The sequence below is a fragment of the Mauremys reevesii genome, linkage group 2 (assembly GCF_016161935.1).
Source record: "Mauremys reevesii isolate NIE-2019 linkage group 2, ASM1616193v1, whole genome shotgun sequence".
Taxonomy (NCBI): domain Eukaryota; kingdom Metazoa; phylum Chordata; order Testudines; family Geoemydidae; genus Mauremys; species Mauremys reevesii.
The window spans coordinates 154,588,445-154,611,835 of record NC_052624.1 but is presented as its reverse complement, the minus strand read 5'-3'; the positions used below and the strand labels follow the sequence as shown (position 1 = coordinate 154,611,835).

At 45.2% G+C, this 23,391-nt stretch overlaps 1 protein-coding gene across 6 annotated transcripts in view; it reads right to left on the bottom strand.

Moving 5' to 3' along the window:
* The window catches only part of LOXL2 (lysyl oxidase like 2), a 100,869-nt gene that overhangs the window by 2,899 nt on the left and 74,579 nt on the right, over positions 1-23,391 (bottom strand). For 5 of the 6 annotated variants that reach the window (XM_039524040.1, XM_039524042.1, XM_039524041.1 and 2 more), the window contains 8 exons: positions 22,657-22,840; positions 15,550-15,701; positions 14,905-15,072; positions 8,892-9,057; positions 8,029-8,272; positions 3,548-3,663; positions 2,520-2,656; positions 6-117 (listed from right to left, as the gene is read on the bottom strand). In XM_039524040.1, coding sequence (XP_039379974.1) covers positions 6-117; positions 2,520-2,656; positions 3,548-3,663; positions 8,029-8,272; positions 8,892-9,057; positions 14,905-15,072; positions 15,550-15,701; positions 22,657-22,840 — 1,279 coding nt within the window. Of the gene's footprint in view, positions 1-5; positions 118-2,126; positions 2,182-2,519; positions 2,657-3,547; positions 3,664-8,028; positions 8,273-8,891; positions 9,058-14,904; positions 15,073-15,549; positions 15,702-22,656; positions 22,841-23,391 lie in introns of all 6 variants that reach the window. The other variant, XR_005593945.1, reaches the window with a different exon arrangement.

Below are 23,391 nucleotides of genomic sequence, written 5' to 3'. Positions count from 1 at the left end.
CTCACCTATATGGCAGTTGTACATCCAGATGCGCTGTCCGTCATACCGGCTCTTGCACTTCATTACATTGTTCGAATAATCCGATTCTGCAACTTCATAGTTTGGGTTAATGACGATCTGGGAAAGGGTAAAGAAACAACATCATAGAGCCATTGAAAGATGTTCAGTGAAATGTAAATGGCAAAGAAGATGGTCTTTCTGTTTGTTCAGCACCAGGGTGGATAAAAATCAATGTTTTTTTAAAAAAAACCTGATTTTTTGATAATTAAAACTTTGAGGAAAAACTAAGATACATTATAACTCATATCTCATCATGGAATAGGGATTATAAATTCTAATTTGATAGTATGAGACAATATATTCCTGTAATGTTTAAGAAAAGTTTTGTAAATGAGTTCCAATAGTTCATGGATTAGGGACCCAATCTTATGGAGTTCCACAGGCTTGTGTCTTGATTATTTAGGTTAATCTTTCTATCTACCCACCCAATGGGACTCAGTGCTCAGTCTAGAAGATACCATCGGAGATGCTTAGTTTTGCAGTTCTCAAACTGTGGATTTGTCTCTAGAGATAACATGCTTGTTGACAGTAAAATGTTTTAAAATAAATAATTAATACACCTCTACCCTGATACAACGCTGTCCTCGGGAGCCAAAAAATCTTACCACATTATAGGTGAAACCGCGTTATATCGAACTTGCTTTGATCCGCCCCCCCCCCCCGGAGCACTGCTTTACTGCGTTGTATCCGAATTCGTGTTATATTGGGATAGAGGTGAGAAATAACAGACTTCAACCCTATTGTCCCTCTGCAAATTTGTGTACACAGAGTCAATCCCTTACCTCTCTAAAAGTTCAATGAATAGAAGATTGTTGGGGGTGGAATAGATGTGGACAAGGAGGAGAAGTCTGGAGATAAATGTGAGACACGAGGGACATATATAACATTTTAACAAAACAAGCATGTTTGCTGTTGAAGAAAAAAAAATCCAGAATACTTAATAGTGTTGTTTTAGTTAAGTAAAACAATTTAAAATGTCTGTCTGGTGATGTTCTCCTCCTAATACAGCATGGCAAGAAAACTGTCCAAATACTAATGATTAACTGTTGAATTGGAGATATTTCTGAACTCATGGTGAGGTGAATTATCTGCTTCAATTACCTTTGGTAAATGAAAGAAGCAAACAATCATTCATTTTCTGATATAGCTGTCAAACTAAATCACTGTTTAAAAATGTATAGTGTGTACTTTCTAAAAATGAAACCTACATCTATCTCTAAGAAAATGTATTAAGGTTAGAACAACCAACAAGAATGCACTTTTATGTAGAAAACCATGATTAAATAGAGTCTTCCTGACTAGTGATTTAAATCTAGGGTGACCAGATGTCCCGATTTTATAGGGACAGTCCCGATTTTTGGGTATTTTTCTTGTATAGGATCCCCCCCCCCCCCCCCCCCCCGTTTTTTTTCACACTTTTTTTTCTGTCACCTATTTAAATCAAATCCACCCTGTACAGCACCTGGCACAGTGGAGTCCTGGTATGTGACTGGAAAAAAAAATGCATGCTTTTTAGAATATCTTGACCAGCTCTAATTAATTATTTGTATTACTGAAGAACCTTGGAGCCCCAAACTACTTTTCAGTTTATTTTCTGACCAGCTGTATTAGTAAAAACCTTTAAAATTCTTTGCTACATCACAAGAGATTTCCTTAGACACAATGAAACAGTTTCATGTGGAAGAATGTTTGATTGCATGCTGGTAGCACCCAAAGAGCTACATGCTTCTCAATCCCAACTGAAGACACTGGACCTGCCTCAAAGCTTACAGGGAAAGGGGAGAGTTATTTGTATTTAATAGGACAGCTGTCAAGACAAAACCTTCTCTCTGCTCACGTACATGAAAGGTTTTACATTTTCACCCTTTCCACTGTTTGAATTTCAGTCCACTTGGGCAATGAAAGTAGCATTAGACTGAAGTAGCAGTGATGGCTTCCCATGCTGTAATGTTAGAGCTGAAAGGAGTGCATGAGAATGATCAGAATTCTTTTCACTCATTTAAAAAAAACAAAAAACCAAAAAAGACAATGCTGGTTATATGCAGGTTTGTAAAACACTTAATCACCTAAATCTTTGTCCGAGAAGTACTTGAGAGCATTTCTGAAGGAAGGCTGGAACAACTGTACAGTATTCAAAATATGACACAGATCATAGATTAGACACCTTAAGAGGTCATCAGCCAGGGTTTTGTCAAGCCGGGCCTTAAAAACCTTTAAGGAAGGAGATTCCACCACTTCCCTACATAACCCATTCCAGTGCTTCACCACCCTCCTAGTGAAACAGTTTTTTCTACTATCCAGCCTAGACTTCTTTTCATGATCTGTCTGTTGTGACTGGCCATGCTATCTTGAGCTTATTTTTAAAATCACTTAACATTGATAGGTATGTAACCAATTTATTGCTAGATACCAGTAGACAAGTGTCCACCTCCATTGCCCACATCCCAGTCCCCATGTACCTGGAAGAGGTAATCTCCTGGTGGGATATCAGTAATGTCGACCCATTGGCAGTCAATATCATGACGATAGACATCCCAGCATCCCACTGTGATTCCTTGTTCCCCAAAATTAGCACATTCGTACTGTTTCTGCACATCTACAGAGGAAAGAGGTATGGACACAGTGCATGTCAGAACAATCCCTGCTGGTTTGGTAGGTATTCTCCTAATCTCACTATGAGGCAGGCAGTTCCTCTGTGAACAGAAGAGTGGATGCACAGTGCTCCTGAGGTGAATATCGTATCTTAGGATAGTGCATCCATCCCAAAGCAGTGTATGAACTCAATGGCTAGGAAGCTCCCTGAAATGCAGCCACTTCTGGGGTGGAATGCAGCAGTATTTGTGACAGCAGGGTGCAATGCTACATGACAGGAAGTAAAGAATTCTGTGTCCTTTTGAAATTAGAGGGGGGAGTTCTGGGAAAACAGAATGTAAATACATGAGTTGGAATTTATCCAGGACAGCAGATTAGCACTTCTCATGTAGAAAGTGCCAGGGGTTCTTTTAACTCCCTCAAGAGACTTTAGGTCTTATCCAAAATGTTGTAGCTATAACATTCCCTGGGCTATGAAGTCTACAGGGGTGGGTACAGGTAGCAGAGGCTGGGAACAAGTCTATATAATGCACACATTTTTCCTACCTGATCACCCAGATCCGTGGCTTGGAAGTACTCGTGTCATTGGAGTCAGAAAAGTAAGGCCAGATTTTCCAAACAGCCCAGCACCCAATGAGTGAAGTACTTTTGAAGCTTGTCTTTCTTAATGTATTAGCACTAGGAACCTTCTGCAAGCACCAATAGATTTCAACTCTTTTCATGGTTTAAAGACTAGGAAGCATTGGCTTCCTTAGCCTCAAGAACAATCACAGCTCTTCCATGACCAAGTTTGCCATCCTCCCTGCTAAGGGACATGGCTGTGTCTTTGGATCCTGAGAACGCCAATACATTCCCTGCACAAACTTCCCACACTGTGTGGATATAGCGAGGGTACCTGATTCACATTCAGTGTCTTCCAAACAGAAACTGGCTTTGTGTCCTTCGGCCACCTTGGTACCATTGAGGTTCAGCAGATCATAGTGTGTGAAAACCTCCATGCTGTGATAATGTCTGTGAGACACAAAGAAATGCAGTCTTTAGTTAGGATAGCTGCTAACTTACTGCCATCTTAAAAGCATAGCGTAACTCCTAGAGAGGAAGGATGGTCCAGTGGTTAGGGTGTTAACCTAGGACTTGGGACACCTGGGTTTAATTCCCTGTTCTGCCACAGACATCTTGTAGGACCTTGGGCAAGTCACTTAGTCAGTGTACCTCCGTTCCCCTGTAAAACAGGGATGAATGCTGCCATACCTCACAAGGGCATTGTGAATATAAATGCATTAAAGAGGAGACCACCAGAGTGATGGGGGCTATAAACGCATCTCAGAAAGATGGAAACCTTAGTTCAGAGGGTACAGAACATTAATTTATTGGCAGGAAATGAACAGCAGAATAGGGTAAAGTTAGTTTTGAGCTCATTTCACTCTGCCTCAAACAGGAAAGCTAGGTTCATACACAGTCCACTTCATTATTTTAACCCGGCACTAACAGAGTCAGCTTGGCCCTGTCTGTGCCACTGTCAGACAGATTCCAGCTCTACACGTCATTGCAGTCAGGATGGTTCCACCAGTGCGGATAGTTTGTGCGTGTTAGGGAACAATGTTGTGCATCAAACCAGTGATTCAACAAAGTTGCTTAACTTTAAGCATATACTTAAGTCCAACTGAAGTCAGTGGGACTTGTGCGTAAGTGCTTTGCTGAATACGGATGGACTTAAGTACATGCTTAAAGTTAAGCATGGGCTTTGTTACACTGATGTAACTGAGATCAGAATTTGTCCCCCTCTCCTTGGAGCCAGTGGTAGAGTGATGTGGCTGGAACATGGTTGTTGCTAGCACGGTTACCACATAAAGCTCTCAGATACCATGGTGATAAGCACTTGAACAAAACAGGCCTCAAATCCTGCCATCTGATCCCTGTGAGCAGATCAGTGCCAAGCCCCACGGATTTCAGGAGCACTCAGGATGTGCCCAAGAGTCCGATTGCAGGATTGGGCCAATTGCACAGAGCCTAACTCAAAACACATTGCTGAAGAGTTTTTAAAAAGTGGTTCGACTTTAACGGGAAGCAGAAGTAGCCTTCTGGCTGTAAAAATAAATCCAGGCTTCTCAGTAAATGGTGCTACCTAATACTGTCTGTCAGATGTTTGCAACACCAAGCTATGCATGTATTGGTTTAACTAAAATGTGCTTACAGAAGCAACAAAAGGCATTTTTTTCCTATAGGAAAAGAGGATTTTTCTTCACCCTGCCCCTTCCAAAATTGCCATCACTGAAATCGCTGCCAGATGTTCTTAAGTTTCCCTTCACCTGGACATTAAGTGGCTTTTCCCCATTTTTGTCCTGCTTCTGTATCAAAAGTCTGCTGAACAGAGGCTTACAGTACCGGACTGAGACGGCTGGAAAAAAATAAAGAGCATTCTGTGGTGGCCAAGCTACTGATTTTGAAGTAGTCTATTTTGGCTGCCTCCGCTGCAAAAAAATTTAGAACCTGGGGTCTGACTCAGTTCCTAAAATGTCTGCATCCTTCCAACTGGTGTTTCTATTCGTGTTTACAAACTGGAAACACGTGTAAACAGAATCCAGTTTCAAGCACACAGATGGCCTCGGCCTCTTCCCGAGGCTCTCCTCACTTCATTTAAGACATCTTCCAAAAGACACAGACCCTTGCTCCTTTCGAACAGCCGCTCTCATTGCTTGGACTCTGCTGGGCCACAGTATTGCATTAGTCTCTATGTAAGAAGAGGGACTCTTTAGCCACCTTGCGAAAGGGCCAGCTACTGAAGGCTCAGAGAGGAACAGAGCAGGCAACCAATATATAGGCCCACAAAGGATCTGGAAGCTGGTGGAGTGGGTCAGCTGGCTAGAACAGTCCTTTCGGAAGGTACTGTGCTGCCTAGGCCTCTCTACTGATCCCTCCCTATAAATGCTCACTTGTGGTTTGGCAGACAGTGGAAACCTGTCCCCCAGTAGGGTGTTGAAAGCTACAGCAAAAGGGATGCAGGTTTCTCCCCTCTACTGGTAAAGCTCAGGCTGGTTTCCCTTTCCATCTGCCATGCAGGATCTGTTTATTTTCATTCTGGTTTGTGCAGTTGTGGAACTGGCCCTACCCCCTCCAACCTAGCTGGAGCATGGTGGAGATGTCCTGACTCTAATGAAAGTCTGCCCAGAAGATGGAGCTTGGTTCATTAAAAGCAGGTTGGCTGACTGAGGGAGTCAAATGGGAAGGAGATACAGGAGGAAGGGCTCCAGCTGGTCACGGGGAAGAGGAAGGGAAATGGGAGCTGAGGTTTCTGGGAGCCTGACTGAGGAGATATCAGCGATTATCTTCAAAGAGTCATGGAAGACAAGTGAGATTCCAGAGGACCGGAAAAGGGCAGAGTGCCAAGCTATGAAAAGGGTGATAAGGACAGCCTGGGGAATTACAGACCAGCCAGCTTAACTTCTGTACCCAGAAAGATAATGGAGCAAATGATCAAGCAATCAATTTGCAAACACCTAGACAATAAGAAGGTGATAAATAACAGTCAGCATGGATTTGTCAAGAACAAATTGTGTCAAACCAACCCAATAGCTTTCCTTGACAGGGTAACAAGCCTTGTGGATGGGGGCGGGGGAAAAGCAGTAGATGGGATATATCTTGACTTTAGTAAGGCTTTTGATACTGTCTGGCATGACCGTCTCATAAACAAACTGGGGAAATGCAACCTAGATGGAGCTACTATAAGGTGGGTGAATAACTGGTTGGAAAACCATTCCCAGAGTGTAGTTATCAGTGATTCACAGTCAAGCTGGGAAGGGCATAATGAGTGGGATCCTGCAGGCATCAGTCCAGGGTCCGGTTTGGTTCGTTATCTGAGGATACCACCAAGCTGGGAAGGGTTTCAAGTGCTTTGTAGGGTAAGATTAAAATTCAAAATGATCTGGACAAACTGGGAGAAATGGTCTGAAGTAAATAGGATGAAATTCAATAATGAAAAATGCAAAGTCTTCCACTTAGGAAGGAAAATCAATTGCACACATAGACAATGGGAAATGACTGCCTGGGAAGGAGTACTACAGAAAGGGATCTGGGAGTCATAGTGGATCACAAGTTAAATATGAGTCAGTGTGACACTTGCCAAAAAAACAAAACAAAACAAAACGAACATCATTCTGGGATGTATTAGCAGAAGTGTTGTAGGCAAGACACAAAAAGTAATTCTTCCATTCTACTCTGCGCTGATATGGCCTCAACTGGAGTAGTGTATCCAGTTCTGGTTGCCACATTTCAGGAAAGATGGGGGACAAATTGGAGAAAATCCAAAGAAGAGCAACAAAAATGATTAAAAGTCTAGAAAACACGACCTTTGAGGGAAGATTGAAAAAATTGGGTTTGTTTAGTCTGGAGAAGGGAAGACTGAGGGGGGACATGATAACAGTTTTCAAGTATATAAAAAGTTATTCCAAGGAGGAGGGAGAAAAATGGTTCTCGTTAACCTCTGATGATAGGACAAGAAGCAATGGGCTTAAATTGCAGCAAGGGAGGTTTAGGTTGGACATGAGGAAAATCGTCCTGTCAGGATGGTTAAGCACTGAAATAAATTGCCTAGGGAGGTTGTGGAATCTCCATCTCTGGAGATTTTTAAGAGCAGGTTAGACAAGCACCTGTCACGGATGGTCTAGATAATACTTAGTCCTGCCATGAGTGCAGAAGACTGGACTAGACGACCTCCCGAGGTCTCTTCCATTCCTATGATTCTTGGCACTTGTCCTTTAGCTTAGGGCAATCAGGTGGAGAGCTCTTATTTGAGGGTTATGGAACCATCAGTGTTTCTGTATCACAAACCCCTTTGCATTGTCCATGGGAAAGTAAGGAATTTTACCCAGGAACATCTCAGCGTAGGCTACTGCTGGTGTCCCTTCAGTGAATTCTAGGATTTCTCAGTAAAGCAAGCCACAAGATTCCAATCAGTTTTCCTACCTGGCTTCATCAGTGATTTTATACTGTAATAAACTGTGTATGCGCGTTTGCTATTGGTTGGAATCATAGCTGCTTAAGTGTGTCTCATAGGCCATATACTCTTAAGGAAATTCTCCTTTACTCCTGTGCGCTGGGCCTGTGCTTTTGAAGCAGAAGGATCTGAGTTCTGTCCCAGCTGTCTCCATGAAGCCTGAGTGTCTGTAGCGTGTAGCACAACGATAACGGTGCAAACATCTAGAAGAGGACATTTAGTGCTATTTGGGCTAGTGGCTTTAAGATATGGATCGACCCATGTCCATGAGGAAATGGGCCCACCTAATTTCTTTCATGACCAATAGGGGGCAGCAGAGTGGACTGGGTCTTTGGTGCTTGCATTTTGATTAGTAACAAATGCAGAGGAACCTAAGCACTCACCTGTGACAGTCGTGCCAAATCCAGGCGTGGCGGCCGTTCTTGGGGCGGAAGTCAGCCTGCCCGTTGTTGTGGATCTGGGAGGAGAAGCGCAGGAGCCTCCTGTAGCCAGTGGAAACGGATGTGTTGGCAGCCGAGGTGGCCAGACAGTTCTCCTCAAGCGCACACTGCAGCAAGAACATTGGGCGGTCCTCCAGGTAGGAGGTTTGCTCCACCATTTCGGCATTGAGCACCAGATCCGGAGCAGCTGACAGTGGGGAAAGGAAAATGTTTTTAGACCTACCCACACCAAAGCGATGGTTTGCCACTCTAATCATACCCCAATTGCAGCCATTGCCATAGCTGCCCCACCATGCACTCCTAGCAGGGGCAGGACAAAGCCACAATCTGTGCTGTTTGAAACCAAGGTTTTCAATATAAACTGCAATACACCAGGCAGCTGGCTCAGGCTTGAGAAAGTGCAGAGATGTGGCCAGGGAGAAGGTCAGTGCAGGAAGCAGTGGCAAATACCTGAGTTTGGAGGAGAGGAGGCAGGGCACGTGGGAAACTGGAGGCTGTTCCAAATATAAGGTGGAAAACCAAGGGTTGGAGTTGATGGAGAAAGAAAATCCATGAACTGAACTCCAAATAAAAAGCTACATTCCTACCACTGCTTTTTGGACATTTAACTCTGTATTATTCAGACAGTCAGTTGATCCTAACATTTGCCAATGTGTTAAAATAGAAAGATGGCCCAATGAGTGGTATGAGCCTCCCTGTTTCCTCCCAGCATCCCAAGAGAAGCCCTTTGGAAGGGAAGTCTCCATGATCAGTATCACTTTTCTAGGTGTCCCGACTACTGGAAGAAGAAAATCCAAGGAACTCACTTTCTGAGCAGGAAACTCCCGCAGCAAAGCGGCCACCGCCTCTGGGGCACGACACCTGGGCACCGTCATGCCGGCAGTGCGCCAGGGACATCTCCGTCCCGGAACACTTCACGCCACTCATAATGACGTCATTGGCGCTGACGTCTCCGTGCCAGTACCAAGTTTCCTAGGGAGAGAGAGAGAGAAATGGGTCATTTGATTCCAGTGGCAGGTGTGTGGCTGCTCCTCTTAGGAAGAATGTCCAAGCACAGGTCACTGCCGAAAGGAGAGACCCCACTGGTGTATTTTGATATGCAAATTAGATCCAAATCCCGTAACTCCCACTGGAGTGAGGGGCAGGTGTGTATGAGGCAGACTACAGCATGGGAGATAGCATCAGGGTTTTTTGTCAATGCATGCACATTTCCATCTGTATTTGGAATGAGTGCTCCCCTCAAAGCAAATCATTTAGAGGCCATCAGGCTAGGAAATACTTTGTTCACTTTGGAACATATTTATTCACTTCATAAACAAGGTAAGCCAGTGATTAATGATTTGCAGCACCATAGGGGAGACCCAGGTTTGAATCCTGGGTCAAGATTTCCAAAAGGGACCAGTGATTTTGGCTGCCAAACTTGAACCACCTTAAAGGGGACTGATTTTCAAAGGGTAGGTGCTCAGCACTGTGTAAAAACTTAGCTCTCCCCCCCACCCTGCCCCTTTAAGAGCTCGCAAGTTGGGCAGCCAGAATCACCAGTCACATTTGAAAACCTTAGCCCCAGCCTTCAAAGACTGAGGAGACACTACTACCCTTGGGAACAAACTCTGTAACTAAGTGGTTAGTGTTCTGGGCTACCATGTGGGAAGGCCTTGCTTCTGTGCTAATTCAGCCATGGGCCACCTGGCATGTAGAGATCTACTGGAGCTGGGCTAAGTTTGCACAAACTGAGTTTTGCAATTCATCAGCCTTTCTGCACATTAAATTAGCCTGGAGCTACTTCCAGTTTAATGAGCTGGATAGGGATTCCTTTTTCATACGGGTACCAGGCTCCCTGACGAGCCACTGCTGTGCAGGGAGGCAGAAAGCAACAAAAACATAAGTTACTGTACATGAAGTGAAAGGAGAATTTGTGCCCATTTAGCAGGAGGAAAACTTTAAAAAAAAGTCCGTCCCCCCCATTTTAAAAAGGAGGAAATAGTAGCAAAGTAGATCTAACAATATTCACAGACATTCTGGTGCCACAGCTTTACCTGTAAATGTATTATCATGTTGATTTCTATATTACAAGGCTTGCTAGGGCTTTTCAACCTGGTCAGAGATTGGGATCTTCATTAACTGGTTATCAGCGAGTTGCCCTGACAAGGGTACACGATCTCATTGTTTGACTTGCTGCTGGGATTTTGTACTGTCCTAAGGCAGCTGAACTCTGTAGCAAGTGTATATATTTGTACACAAAGTATGCAGTCAGCCCTCATAACATGAGTGTTGTACCACACCATCGGGCTTCAATCCATGCAATTTAAATAGAGCAAAGTTGTAGCAGTCTATATAAAATGAGCTGGAATTGTTGCTAATAGATATTTTAGAAAATGGCGCATCCTGCCTTTTGTGGATGTACTGGAGCTGCTGGGGTATCTGAGACAATCAGATGTCTGTCTTATGAGAATACTAAGAACTTTGCATGTGCAAAAAGCACTCTATGACCTTTTAACTAGTTAATCTTCACAACTGCCTGGCAGGTATTATCTGCACTGTATAGATAGGGAAAGGGAAGGCACAATTTAACTGGACTTGCCAAAGGCCACACAACAGTTGCAGAGAATAGAAATCAGGGGATGTAAGGCAGGAGATGACATTTCCTTCCGACAGCTGGGAGTAGAACCCAGGGGTCCTGACTCAGAGTCCTTTGTGTTGAGCACAGGTCACAGTTAAACATGGTTAAAACACCTCTCTCCTTGTTTTTGGATATGTTTGAATTCCACTTTGCTGTAGTCCAACTCTACAGGCACGTCTCCACCCAGCCTGACCCATCCAGTTTATGAATTCATCCCCTCGGTCTGTTGGGATGGGCAGATACACTGCGCCATGTTAGGATGGGTGCCCAGCAAATAAATCATGTCTGCCTTGCAACATCTGTGCATCAGGGAGGGACAGCAGAATGCTCCAGCATGAGACCAGAATGCTGTTGCATGATTAACATCATACCCCAAGAGATATCCAGAGATATCATCATACCAGAGATAGAGAATTAACAGCCAGGCTGGCCTGGTGGGAGGCAGAGATGCTGTCAGCTGGAAAATGGGATTTGGAAAACCCAGAAGATAATAAAAAAGAGGGAATGTTTAGAAGCAAAAGTTCTCCTGTCAGAAACAAACTCGTTAAATGCCTCCAACATTATTTTAGAGCCAGAGCCTCAAGTCCTCAACTCCCCAAGGGTAGAACATGGTTCAGTGGCATTGTCTGAAAGGGTGGCATGCTGTACCCAAAAATTGTGAAGTACTGTCTGCTGAGAACTAGACAAGGAGGGGAGCATCTCTGTTGGTTAGAGCTGGAGTCTAGGACCCAGGATTCCTGAGCTGAGATTATCAAAGCAGTTCACAGGATTTAAAATTAATGGAAGATGTGTCATTAAATCCCCTGAATGGCTCTGAAGATCTCATCCCTCCACCAGCTCTGCCTCTGCGTAACTACGGGCAAGCCACTTAGCTTTTCTGTGCTCAGCTTATCTAAAACCGATATTGTTATATTTAACCTCCCAGAGCCGTTATGGGACTTAGTGGTTTAAGAGGCAGGATGGTCTAACACCTATAGCCCTCATTTGGATCTCAAAGGATCTAGATTCAGTTTCTGGCTCTGCCACCGACTTCTTGTTTGACCTTGAGCAAGACACAATCTCCCTCTGTCTTAGTGCCCCACCTGTAAAACGCAGATAACATTCCCTCTTCCCTGCTTTGATCTGCTAAAATTGTAAGGTCTTCAGGGCCGGGGATTGTCTCTTACTATGGGAATGGACAGCACTGTGGGGCCCTGATCTTGCTACTGTAATACCATTTGGGGAGTGCTTGGAGATCTGCAGATGAAGAGGGCACTGAGCATAGCGGATTAATTGTACCCCCATGAACCCAAAATTAATTGTAAATATATAATTCAGAAGAAAGCAATGCAAAACCCCTATTAAGTCCCATCCAGACTGTTTCCCTGGTGGACCCATGCAGGATTATTCCCCACTGCACATTGCCCTCTCTAGTAGTCCCAAGACTTGTTCCTCCTGGCTAAGAGCCCGACATTAGCTGCAGCTGCAAGGGGTGAAGTAAAAAAATCACTTTATGCTGATCTACGTGAAAGCGCCAAAGCTGGGAGTGTGTTTCAGGTAGAGAAGGAACCGTCTGTACCATTGCTGCTGTTGCAACACAGTGTCTCGTTAACCTTGTTAGCAATGCCCTGTGCGCACACAGCTAACCCCTGTTCCCCACAGTGTTGCTTTATGTTCATGGGTATAATGCACCCTGGTCCCACATAAGGGTCTTTTCTATTCTAAATACCCGCGGCCCCTGCTAAAGGAAAATATCTTGTTTCACGCCGGCCTATTGGTGCCGCGTCAATAGAGCTGGGCGACTGGGAAGGACAGTGTTAGATGGATGCAGCTGTCCTGGGCTCTTGTACGCTAGCTTGGCAGCTGCACAGGAAAATAAACTAAAAGAACCAAAGCAGTGACTTGTGAAGGTGGATTGCTAAGCTAGCTGTGAATTCAAAGTGGTGGGAGAGAAATGACACCAATAACCCCCACCCCCATCCCTGAAGAATTAGTCCCTTCTGACCAGTGCTAGGACATGGGGGAGGGAGGATCCCCATCAACCTCAAGGCCTACAATGCGGTCTACAATGGCAGGAAATCATTGCCTGGAGGCATCATGGCTCAGCCTACAGGCTGCCAGTTTAGGGCATGACGAGAACCAGAAGAGCCCAAAGGCCATGAGGTTAGTGGCATCTCCGCCAGGCCACTCACCCCAACGGTGGGCTGGTGGAACAACCTTGGCAGCCACAACATACCAAAGGAGGAGAACAGCAACTCAGCCTTCCCCTCAAAGCACAAAGGGGCAGGCCGGCTGGCTGGAGCAATGGGATGGGAGAGGATAGTTGGCCTGTCAAGTGGATTCCTGAAGACACCGGGGAGGAAGTGGCTGCATGGGCAAGTCCCTGAAGGAGGAACTGGATCCTAAGGGAGTGCAGTAATGCCTCCCAGTCCCGTAGAACTGCTGCCAGGTAAGGGGAGGCTGGGGAAGAAGCTTCTTTGCAGGCTCTCTGGCTACATTTACATAGGAGCATTGTGCAGCTTTGGCCGGCTCCCTCAAAAGCTTTGCATAGGAATTACAACGTTTGGATTGCCAGGGGCCATGGGCCACTCTATGCCAGGAGGTGAGTGGTCTAGGCCTCCCGCTTAGATGACAGCTGTTTAATCTCAATGGTCTTCCAAGGACCTATACGCTCCATCTCTGGCCCTGTTCGTTGCTCTACAGTGTCATGTTGTCTAGAGTCTGCCATGTTCACTGGGCCTAACATTTAACATTCTCCGTGGAGATCCCCGATGGAGTCGTTTATTACACAGAGATAATTAGTCACCTACCACAGAGCAGCATTCAGTTTTTGCCTATCTTCAGAGCAAGCTACCCAATCCCCGGCAGGATGCAGGAGCTATTAGTTATTTTAAGGCCTCGCTCTTCACCCACATTAAACAAGCCCAGGAAGGCAGCTGGCATTATTTTCTATTGTTTATTACGGTGAAGCAAGATCAGGGCCCCATTGTACTAGGCATGGCGCGCACACAGCGAGACGGTCCCCTTCCCTGAAAAGCTTGACATGTTTGCCTCAGCTCTGGACAAGGGTCTCTCTTGGGACAGGCCTCCATTTCTGCCCCATTCACTAGCTGTATGGCCTGTCCGGCCTCCTTTATAGAGATTGCATTCTGCCTCCCTAGTCTCCTACTGCCATTTCGTTTGGATAGGGTAACTCTCTGCTCCCCGTCCTAAGCGGTTCTGCAGCGTTCCTATGGCCTGCTAAGCTGCTGCCACATTCTAGCCTAGAAGTGCCGGGCAGAGAAACAGATCCTATAGATAGTCTCCATCAGTTAAAGTGCTGTGGGGGTCCCTTAGGATGGAAGTAGACAACAGAAACCAGCAGAAAGGGGGTTAGGAGCTGCAGCCCTAAGATGCAAGTTTCCAGATGGTTTATTTTCCTTGGCAGCCCTGCCATTTCTGCCCTAGGGCAAGTGATATCATGGCTACTCTGGTGCCCACTGTGATGGCAGCCCTGTCCTGCACCCATCAGCCACGATTCACTTTGTAGTGCATGATGCACCCAAGGCTAGACCAGATCATTTTGGATTCACCATGGGATGGAGGCTGTGGGCAGTGCGTTCCTGCAGAAGGCATTCGAAGAACTTGTGCCTTCGCTTTGGACGGTGGCGGAGAGAGGTCGGAACCCACTTGCAGAGCATAACTGGTGTCAGCCCAGAGTAAAGGGGTCAAAGAGTTCCCCTTGGGATTTAAAGAAACTCCCTCAGGCTGCTCCCAACCATTGCTCCCTCAGGAAGCCTTAGTGCTGCTGGAAGTACAGTCCTGTCTCGTTGGCTGAAGGACATACGTGACAGGCCCATGGGACAAACTGCTGGGAGCTGAGGGGCTCCAGGGAATCTCTGCACTTGTGAGAAAAACCATTACCAGGTGATTGACGCTTGGGGGTTCTGTGTGGAACAGTGAGGCTCCCCCCCCCCCCATCACCTACACCACCATCGCTGCTGGCAGGCTCAGCAGGGAAGCCAAAGATAGAGTGGGCCCTGCAGACTGAACTGTCACGCACCTCACAGGTGCTCCTGCTAGCCCAGGGTTGAGGTATGTGGGTAGGGCAGCGTGGGGGGGAAGCATGCCCGGATGCTGCCTGTGCGGTACCTGCTCTGTGGATAAACACAGAACTAGGGGGAAAAAAGGTCACCTTGCTCCTCTCTGCCCAGAGCACATGCCACAGAGAGGAGACGTACCTGAAAGGCGTGGCTGGCGAAGCCGAGGCCTAGCTGGCGACACACCACCATGGCTTCCACGGTGCTCCAGTTCTGGCTGCAGACAGTCCCCCACTTCAGAGTGCCATTGCGCTGCATGAGGACTTCGACCCGGCCCTCGTAGGGGTTACGGCCACCGCTCAGACGCAGCTGCAGATTATCAAGGAAAGAGAAATCATCTCATCAGCTCTCTGAAAGCATCTGCCAGGGACTTCCCAACTGACCTAGTTCCACGTCTGAACAGACACAGGCTCGCAGATGTGGGCCGCGAAACACATTCTCCGCTCGCATCTAAGTGAGTGATTTATAAAAGGACCATCCCAGCTGCTGGCACATGGGACAGTTTGCAATGAAGCTACAGCAGCTGGCGAGGGAAAGTTCAGATCCTTCTAGTCTCACTGTGGTCTTAGGGTGAAGGCACTGGACTGGGACCAGGAGATCAGGTTCAATTCCTGGTTCTGCCACTGACTCCGCGTGTGACCTGGGGCAACTCAATTCAGTTCTACTGCTGTAAAGTGGGGATGATAATATGTCCTCCTCCAGCCCTTAGAGAGAGAGTACGAGAGAGCGCGTGTGTGTGTTACTAAACATGTATTTTTGTTACATCCACATAATTTGACTTCTCACCTGATTCTGGAAACCCATGGCTGGAACATTGCACCTTACAGCAGCATCTTCTTCATGGTTACAAGTCAGTGACTCTGTGTTGAACTTGCAGTCTGTGATGGATTTTTCAAACCCGGTACAGTCTATTTCATTTAGGTGAATGGGACCCATTCCTTTAAGAGAAAGAAATACAGAGCGGTCATTTCCCTGCCAGGCCCTTAAGGAGAGGGAAGCTGAAATCAGTAAAAGTTTATATTATTGCAAATGATCAACATGGAATCCAGCATTCAACACACCAGCCCGAAAGGACTTCAGTTGATTTCTGCTAAGGTCATCTTGCTGCTTATTTTTACTGTTAAGAAATTGTTTCCAGTAGTCTACGATTTTCAAATGTTCCAGAAATAAAAGAAAAGCCAAGTTTCCATTGCGCTGTAATTTACGAACTTCTAAAAATATGACCCAGTTTTTTGGTACTGGTTTTATCGGACAGGAACCTGCAGTTGATCAAGCCCTGACATTTTAAGTGGGGACATATATACATGTGCCAGGGCAAGAAAAAGTATGCAGATCCTTATAAAAACCCAGCCAAACAAATAATCTCAAATACAGGTGTGCAGTCCAAGATTCCAAGAGCACTGACATTAACAAGGATTGTGAGACTGATCTTCAATTGTTATCATTTGAACTAGGCATTTCTATAGCAGGAGTCACCATATTGTCTAGGCCTGGGGATAGACATATGTTCAAATTTCTCTTCTACCTGACCTGCAGAGAATACTAAAATACCCACGGGTAATCAATAGTTGATCCAATGACACTTGAAACAGTGTGGTTCCTAGCATGACAAATGACTGCACAGAGCTGCATCTTGCACCCAAGTAATGCCACATCATTCTTCAGCAAGAGACAGCGGAAAAGCATGAACACACAATACTCCCTAGTGGTTACATTTTGGTTACTCTCATATCCCGGACCTGGGTTCAACAGCTGGTGAGGGACAGAGGCTTTCCCCTGCTCTTGGTGGATGGCATCAGATAATCCAGTAGGTCTTTTCCATCTCCTAGGACTCACCGTACTGGATCAGACCTGAGATCCATGCAGTTCAGTAGCCTCTGTCTGATAGTGACCGCCAACAGGTATCAGAACCCCGTACTAGCAGATATATTAGGTCTCATCTTGGTCTCTGACAGATCTCTAATTGCTGTGATTGTCTATGAGAAAAGAGTGAAAAGACAAATGCTTCTGAACTTTGCTATGGAGTCATCCTCCCTCTCTCTCTCTCAACTCAGCAGAAGCCAAACAACTGGCAGGTGGCATGTTCTTCAGATGAATCATTTCAGTGTAGTCCACAGACGGCTACGCACATCTGACCCAAAGGTGTTCCAGCCGCTCTTTGCTGGCTAGTAGTCAGCTTTAACTGGAGGGCGCTGGTGGGGGAAGGCATTACCCACAGGTGAGGTTTCCAAGGAAGAGGAAGGAGTCCACCCACTGTTACCTTCCCCCACCTCTTTACTCAGCCCTTATCCTTTGAGGTGGATGTTCAGAGGAGCAGATGTCAGAAATGGCAAGCACTCCAAAGTCATCCCTGTCTTTTAATATACATAGAGCACACAGCAATAGGCACCAGGCTGGTCCATTTGTAACCATCACCTTGGAAAAACTGAAGCTGTCCTGTGAGCATGTAATAGCAAGTGGGCAAACTAGGGGGAGAACGGCAATGCTTGTGTCACCACTATCGACCGCCACAGTTGATTTCTTATTTCCTGTTGCTGGTTTTATTACAGTAGGACCCAACTCAAATCAGGGCCTCATTAAGCTCCACGTATAACCAGTAAGAAAAAGTCCCTGCCCTGAAGAATGTGTAATCTTTAAGGACCAGACAAAGGCATTACCATCATCCTCATCTTACAGCTGGAGAATTGAGAAACAGCGCAATTAAAGGACTTGCCCAAGGTCACCCAGGGAGTCTGTGGCAGGAAGCTGGGAACTACAGATCTCCTGACTCACAGTCCAATGCCTTAACCACAAAGCCATCCTTGTCTGGGCCTCATTAAAGAATAAGTTTACCCATCTCCATAGCTATTTCTTTTAACCTGACCCTCAAAGGAAAGGGCTGACTAAGGAATGCAGAGGTGGGTAACTAGTTTACCAGCAGCGGTGAGGACTCTTTCTTGGAAAGCTCCTACCCCCATCCTTCTACTAAATTTAACTGCTAGCCAGAAAGTAGAGGTGGGAACACCTTTGGCTCAGACGTGCATAAATCGCTGTGGTTCAACGATCCATCTGGAGGACTTGCCACCTGTTCAGACTTCTGCTGAGTCACAGCAGAGACCAGTAAAAAGGGGTTCAGTAGCAGAATCCAGAAGCATGTTTCTATTCACTGCTCCTTTCTTCTCCTCAGAGCAATCACAGGGACGAAAGATGGAAAGGACCAATTAAATCACCTGACTTGATATCCAGATAGTTCTCTTCCCTGATACTCAGAACTCTATATTTTGCTGTTTCAAGAGGGCATAGGATTATATTTTTTAAAAAAGGGAAAACAATGATGGAGGCAAAGGGGGAATGTGTTTGTGCCGGTTTTTACTACTTTATCACATTAAAATCCTTGTAATCTACATCTGCAGAAGGTGAAATTGACATAAGTGTTCTGCCCTCTGTGAAATAGCTCAAGAAATTACAGTTTGATCTCGCCAACAGTTGCACCCATTCTGGAGTCTGTGGGGAGTTTCGGACTGGAGTGTAATGCAAATATTTCACACCGCTCTCAGTAGGATCCCCCATTTGACTGAATTTTACCCACCACACATTGCTCCCCACTCAAGCCAACTTCCATGTCCCCAAGGTTTCAGAAGCCTTTGACCAACACTGTAGATTGGAAGACATGGGGGTAGGGTGGATTTGTCCAACAGAAAAACCCTTTTTCGGTGCATGTTGCAATGCCTCCAGGTGGGACTCTGGAATTAACACATGTACTGAGCGGAACACACAGAAAACAGAGCTCTCCAGTAAGATCCTAATTATAACGGAAATTGCAAGCCTTCCCTCCCCCTGCTTGTAATATTTTTATTGGAACGAAACGTTTCATATACGTCAGATGGTATAAGGACAACATGAGTGTGTGCTGCACTTCCGAACCCTTCTCAATGGGTGTAGTTAGTATGAGGTCCAGGGAAGGGAATGCACTTAATGTTGTATCAGCTAGACTGCGTGAAGCTAGGCCACCATACAGGCTAGATAATCCAAAAGGCATTTTTATCTTGAGCTCCTAAAATTCTATGACCCTACATTCCTAGCTTGCCTACAGCTCTCACTGAAGCCAATAGCCCAGCCCCAGCTTCTGCAGAAGCCAATGGAAGGCTTTACAAATTAAAAAAAGGAGACTGACAATGGAAGCCAAAAAGAATGTGTCTGTTCTGGTTTCTCTCTCATATTAAAATCCTTGTGCTCTACATCTGGGGAGGGTGCCACTGATGTAACAATTCTGCCCTCTGTCACAGATATCAGGGAACCTGGATGGTTTAGATCTTGCCCAGGATTGTCGGATTGATTGGGTCCTAAGTTTCATTCCCCCAAGAAAATCTAAAAATGCGCGCACACACACAAAAAGAGAAAAGAAGCAGGGAAAAGGAGCAGGGACCTGGCTCTTGGATTCACCTCACCCCAGCAAATTTTTCCTTCTCTGTTAAGTCTCTTTGCTGACTCTGCATGTCAAAGACCGACCCCCCACCCCTTGGCACTGGAATGTTTCCATGTTGCAGGACAGTCTGTTCTGAAAGTTACTGATAAAGGAAAAACAGGGCTATATTTTTTCTGGGCAAAGGAGTGACTTCGTATAGCTGCACAGGAGGTGATCCTATAAATCTGACTCACGTAAGCGGTCCCATTAAGTTTGATGGAACTACTTGTGTGAGCAAGTGGTACACGATTGGACTCCTATATACCATTCTACTATACCATACTTTTCTGGGTACTATGGATGCATGTTTTCTCCTAGGCTTTTGGGGACAGGGAGCGCTCAGAGTTAGCAGGGTTTGATGACATGTAATTAAGGCAATGGCCTGAGACTCGGGTGATCTGGGTTCTATTCCCAGCTCTTCAACAGACTCCCTAGGAGAGTAATTTAATCGGCCTCTCAGTTCCCATCTGTAAAATGGGGATAGCCACCCTTTGTTTGGCTTGTTTAGTGAGGTTGAAAATTCATTGAATTTAAGGCCAGAAGGCACCACCAGCTCATCTAGTCTGACCTCCCGTCTATCACAGGGCATCTCTACATGGCAATCAGAGGTGTGACGGCAGCACATGTAGACGTACCTGAGTGAGCTGTGATCTCGCTCGCTGGAATAACAATAGCAGTGAAGCAATTGCAGCCTGGGCCAGTCGCCCAAGTAAAGAGCCAGGATTCCAGATGGGTTTGTACAGCCCATGCTGCTGTGGCTTCACTTCACTCTGTGTGGCGTATGGGATTAAGAGCTATCACCCGTTACACCATATGAAATGCGGTCACATCAGTCTCTTATCCTACTGCAATAAGCAGAGATGACTTTCTGGAGAGGACACTTATCAAGATTTATTGATCCTAGAGAGAAATTTTGGCCAAGAGAAGTTGAGCTTGGGGACTCAGTGTGCTCAGTGTTTAAAATAAAAGGAAAGAATTTCACTGGGAATGAACAGCCACTGCTAAGAGTTTCCAGGTTCTGGGCGTGTAGCATGACAGAGCAGGACACTCTCCCCTACCATGTTGAAGTAACATTTTATGCATGAACATAATGCTTCCTTATACCCACAGTCAAATCCACATCAGCAGCACTCTGCATCCTACCACCTGGCTCCTTGGCAATTTGTTCAGTAAGGGCACATTTAAAGCTTTTCACATTCTGGCTATTTCTCATATGTGTGTAATTCATTTTCCCTTTCTGTCACCAAACCAAAAGTCTGGAGGAGTTTCAATTATTCATTTGGTTTTACAGTGCGACTTTTGTTTGGTGGTAGATTTCTTTAGATTTGACGCTAGCCGTATGAGAGCAAGGCCTAGGGAATATAAAGGCAGGCCTGGGAGATGGTTGTCTGGATTTTGAGGTAACTAAAGCCTGGGATCTCAATCATCCCCACATGCAGGAAATTGAAACCCTGATCTGGTTCCAGACTGTACAAATAGCCCCTATAGCTACAACCACAGTTGCCAACTTTCATGCGGTAAATAAGCACCCCAACTTCCACAATAAGCCAAAAATCAAGCTAATCTCATTTCAAAACAAGGCCAAAACAAGCCACTCCCTTAGAATCCTAACACTCTGTGTGACTAGATCTCCCCAGCGTGCCGTCTGGAACTGTGATGGGCCTGCTGTGCACCCCTCACTCCCCCCCGCCCCTTACCCCTTGCCCCTGCTTGCTGGGAGTCGATCAAAAAGAAGAAGCAACAAGGTACAACATGCAACAAGCTACAAGCCAAACAAGCAACAAGCTACAAGCCAAAACTAGCCAACAAGCAACTCACAAGCCAATTAAGCCAAAAACAAGCCCAATTTCTGCATTTTTTCCCCATGGGTTTGGCATGTCTGGTTACAACAGGCTGAACCAATACTCCAGATCGGAGTTTTACGGTGTTTGAAGCCAGGATCCAGACCCATATTTTGCAGCTGGAGCCAAGCTTTAGTAGTGAATGGCACCAGGATATTTACCCTAGTGAGTTTCTGAGAGAGATTTTTCATTCTTTAATTCTTAACAACCAGAGTAAGTAACAGCTGCAACAGCTGTCCAAGGGAACGGGTAAATCCATCCTCACTAGAAGTCGTTAAATGAAGACTGGGTCTCTTTCTAAATGATGTGCTCTGTCTAGTTCAACCACAAGTTATTGGGCTCAACAGTCTCACTTAAATAGCAGGGAAGAATAATTTTCCTCCAGTGAAGGAAGTTATTGAGCCATATCCCCTGGCCTGCTTGATGCAGGAGGTCAGATGAGTTGATCATAGTGATTCCTTCTTGCATTTAAATCTATGCAAATAGTCATGGCCATAGAGATCAATTTGGCTTATTTCTCACACAACCTGATATAAAAGTACATCACTACTGACCTCTCCCACATGCAAGCCTTATCAAACTTCGATTGCTTCCGGTGCCTATGTCTTTTTAAAGATAGTAGGAAACAGATAAGGAAAGGAGACAGAGAAGGCAAGAAAAGAACACACTCATGTTTGAATACAGTTGTAGCAATTGTTATTTCAAAAAGCTGTGTGGATAGGGCCTCAGAGAACAAACTTGTGCTAGTAAGGGTGGATTTGATGTTTGTGCAGATCTCTAAATATTTATGATCTATGAAGCCAACAAAAGGTCTGTCTCCAATCGTTTTGTTCCACACACTTGGGCAAACCGAAAAACACTCTGAATGATGCTGCCTGACATTTCTGAAACAGGACTTTTAAGAGTCAAAATGTCACCTACTATTGAAATGAAACGGGAAAAAAATGAAGTGAAAGACGTTGCAATTCTGCTCCCCAATTCAACCAACTCGACTGCTGAGCACTTGGAACAAGAGCTTTGTAATGGAATGGTTTTCTGTCAAAAAGTCAGTTTTGTCAAAATCAAAACATTTTACAGGAATGTGCTGATTCTGATTTTTCTCATTTAATTTCAGTAAGAAAATTTCCTTTTGGCTATTATATTAACATCTTAACTATAATACATATTATATAACTGTAACAAACAATTTATATTGTATTAAATAATTTGATATATGTAGCTATGACAAATATATTCAACATTCAAAAGGTCAAAAGGAAATGTTTCTACCTTATCAAAATACAATTATTTGACCAAATCATTTTTTAAGTGAATTTTCATTCTGTGGGAAATTTCCGCTTTCTGTTCTGGTTCAGAAGGAATTTTTTTTATTATTATTTCCTGCAGAATGAAAATCCCAGTTTCCGACCAGCTCTTCCTGCAACTCAGTGACTTCCAACGACCCCATACTAATGATTTCAATGGGAATTGTGGGTCTCAGGATCTGGCCCATAACATTACTGAAGTTCAGAAGACAGCTGAATTTCTCTTTCCTGTTCATCTAATTTCACATCCCTTGGGAGTTCTCTGAAGGCAGTCAGAGCTGATGGCCCATTACGTTCTCATTACCTTGCCCAAGCCTTGCGCCTGTTATAGCCTCCTGGGCGCTCCCGAAACCCAGCTCTCGGCAGACCACACTGGCCGAAATCAGGTTCCATTGGTCGTCGCAAACAGTTCCCCATTCCCCATTCTTCAGCACTTCCACTCTGCCTTCTCCAATCTTGGCCCCGCCTTTCAGCCTGACCAATGGCTGCTGTAATACAAAAACCCAGGTGCAACGTCACTCTTTATGAATGCAAAAGTAGCAATTATTTACAATTCAAACTTTTGGCCTTGGTATAGCCATGCTGCTTAGCAACTTGCTAATAAATTTGACCGCCTGGGCCCAGATTTCCAGAAGCGACCAGCATGAGAACCTTAATGGGAATTGATTTTCATATAATATACACAAAAGCTGAGGCACACGAAATCACTGGTCACTTCTGAAACTATGGAGCACTAGCCTAATGAGCCCCTAATAACAGAACCACTGCAACAGGAGCAACAAGAATGATTAAAGGTCTTGACCTATGAAGGAAGGATTAATGAATTGGGTTTGTTTAGTTTGGAAAAGAGAAGACTGAGAGGGGACATGATAGCAGTTTTCAGGTATCTAAAAGGGTGTCATAAGGAGGAGGGAGAAAACGTTCATCTTAGCCTCTAAGGATAGAACAAGAAGCAATGGGCTTAAACTGCAGCAAGGGAGGTTTAGGTTGGACATTAGGAAAAAGTTCCTGTCAGAGTGGTTAAACACTGGAATGAATT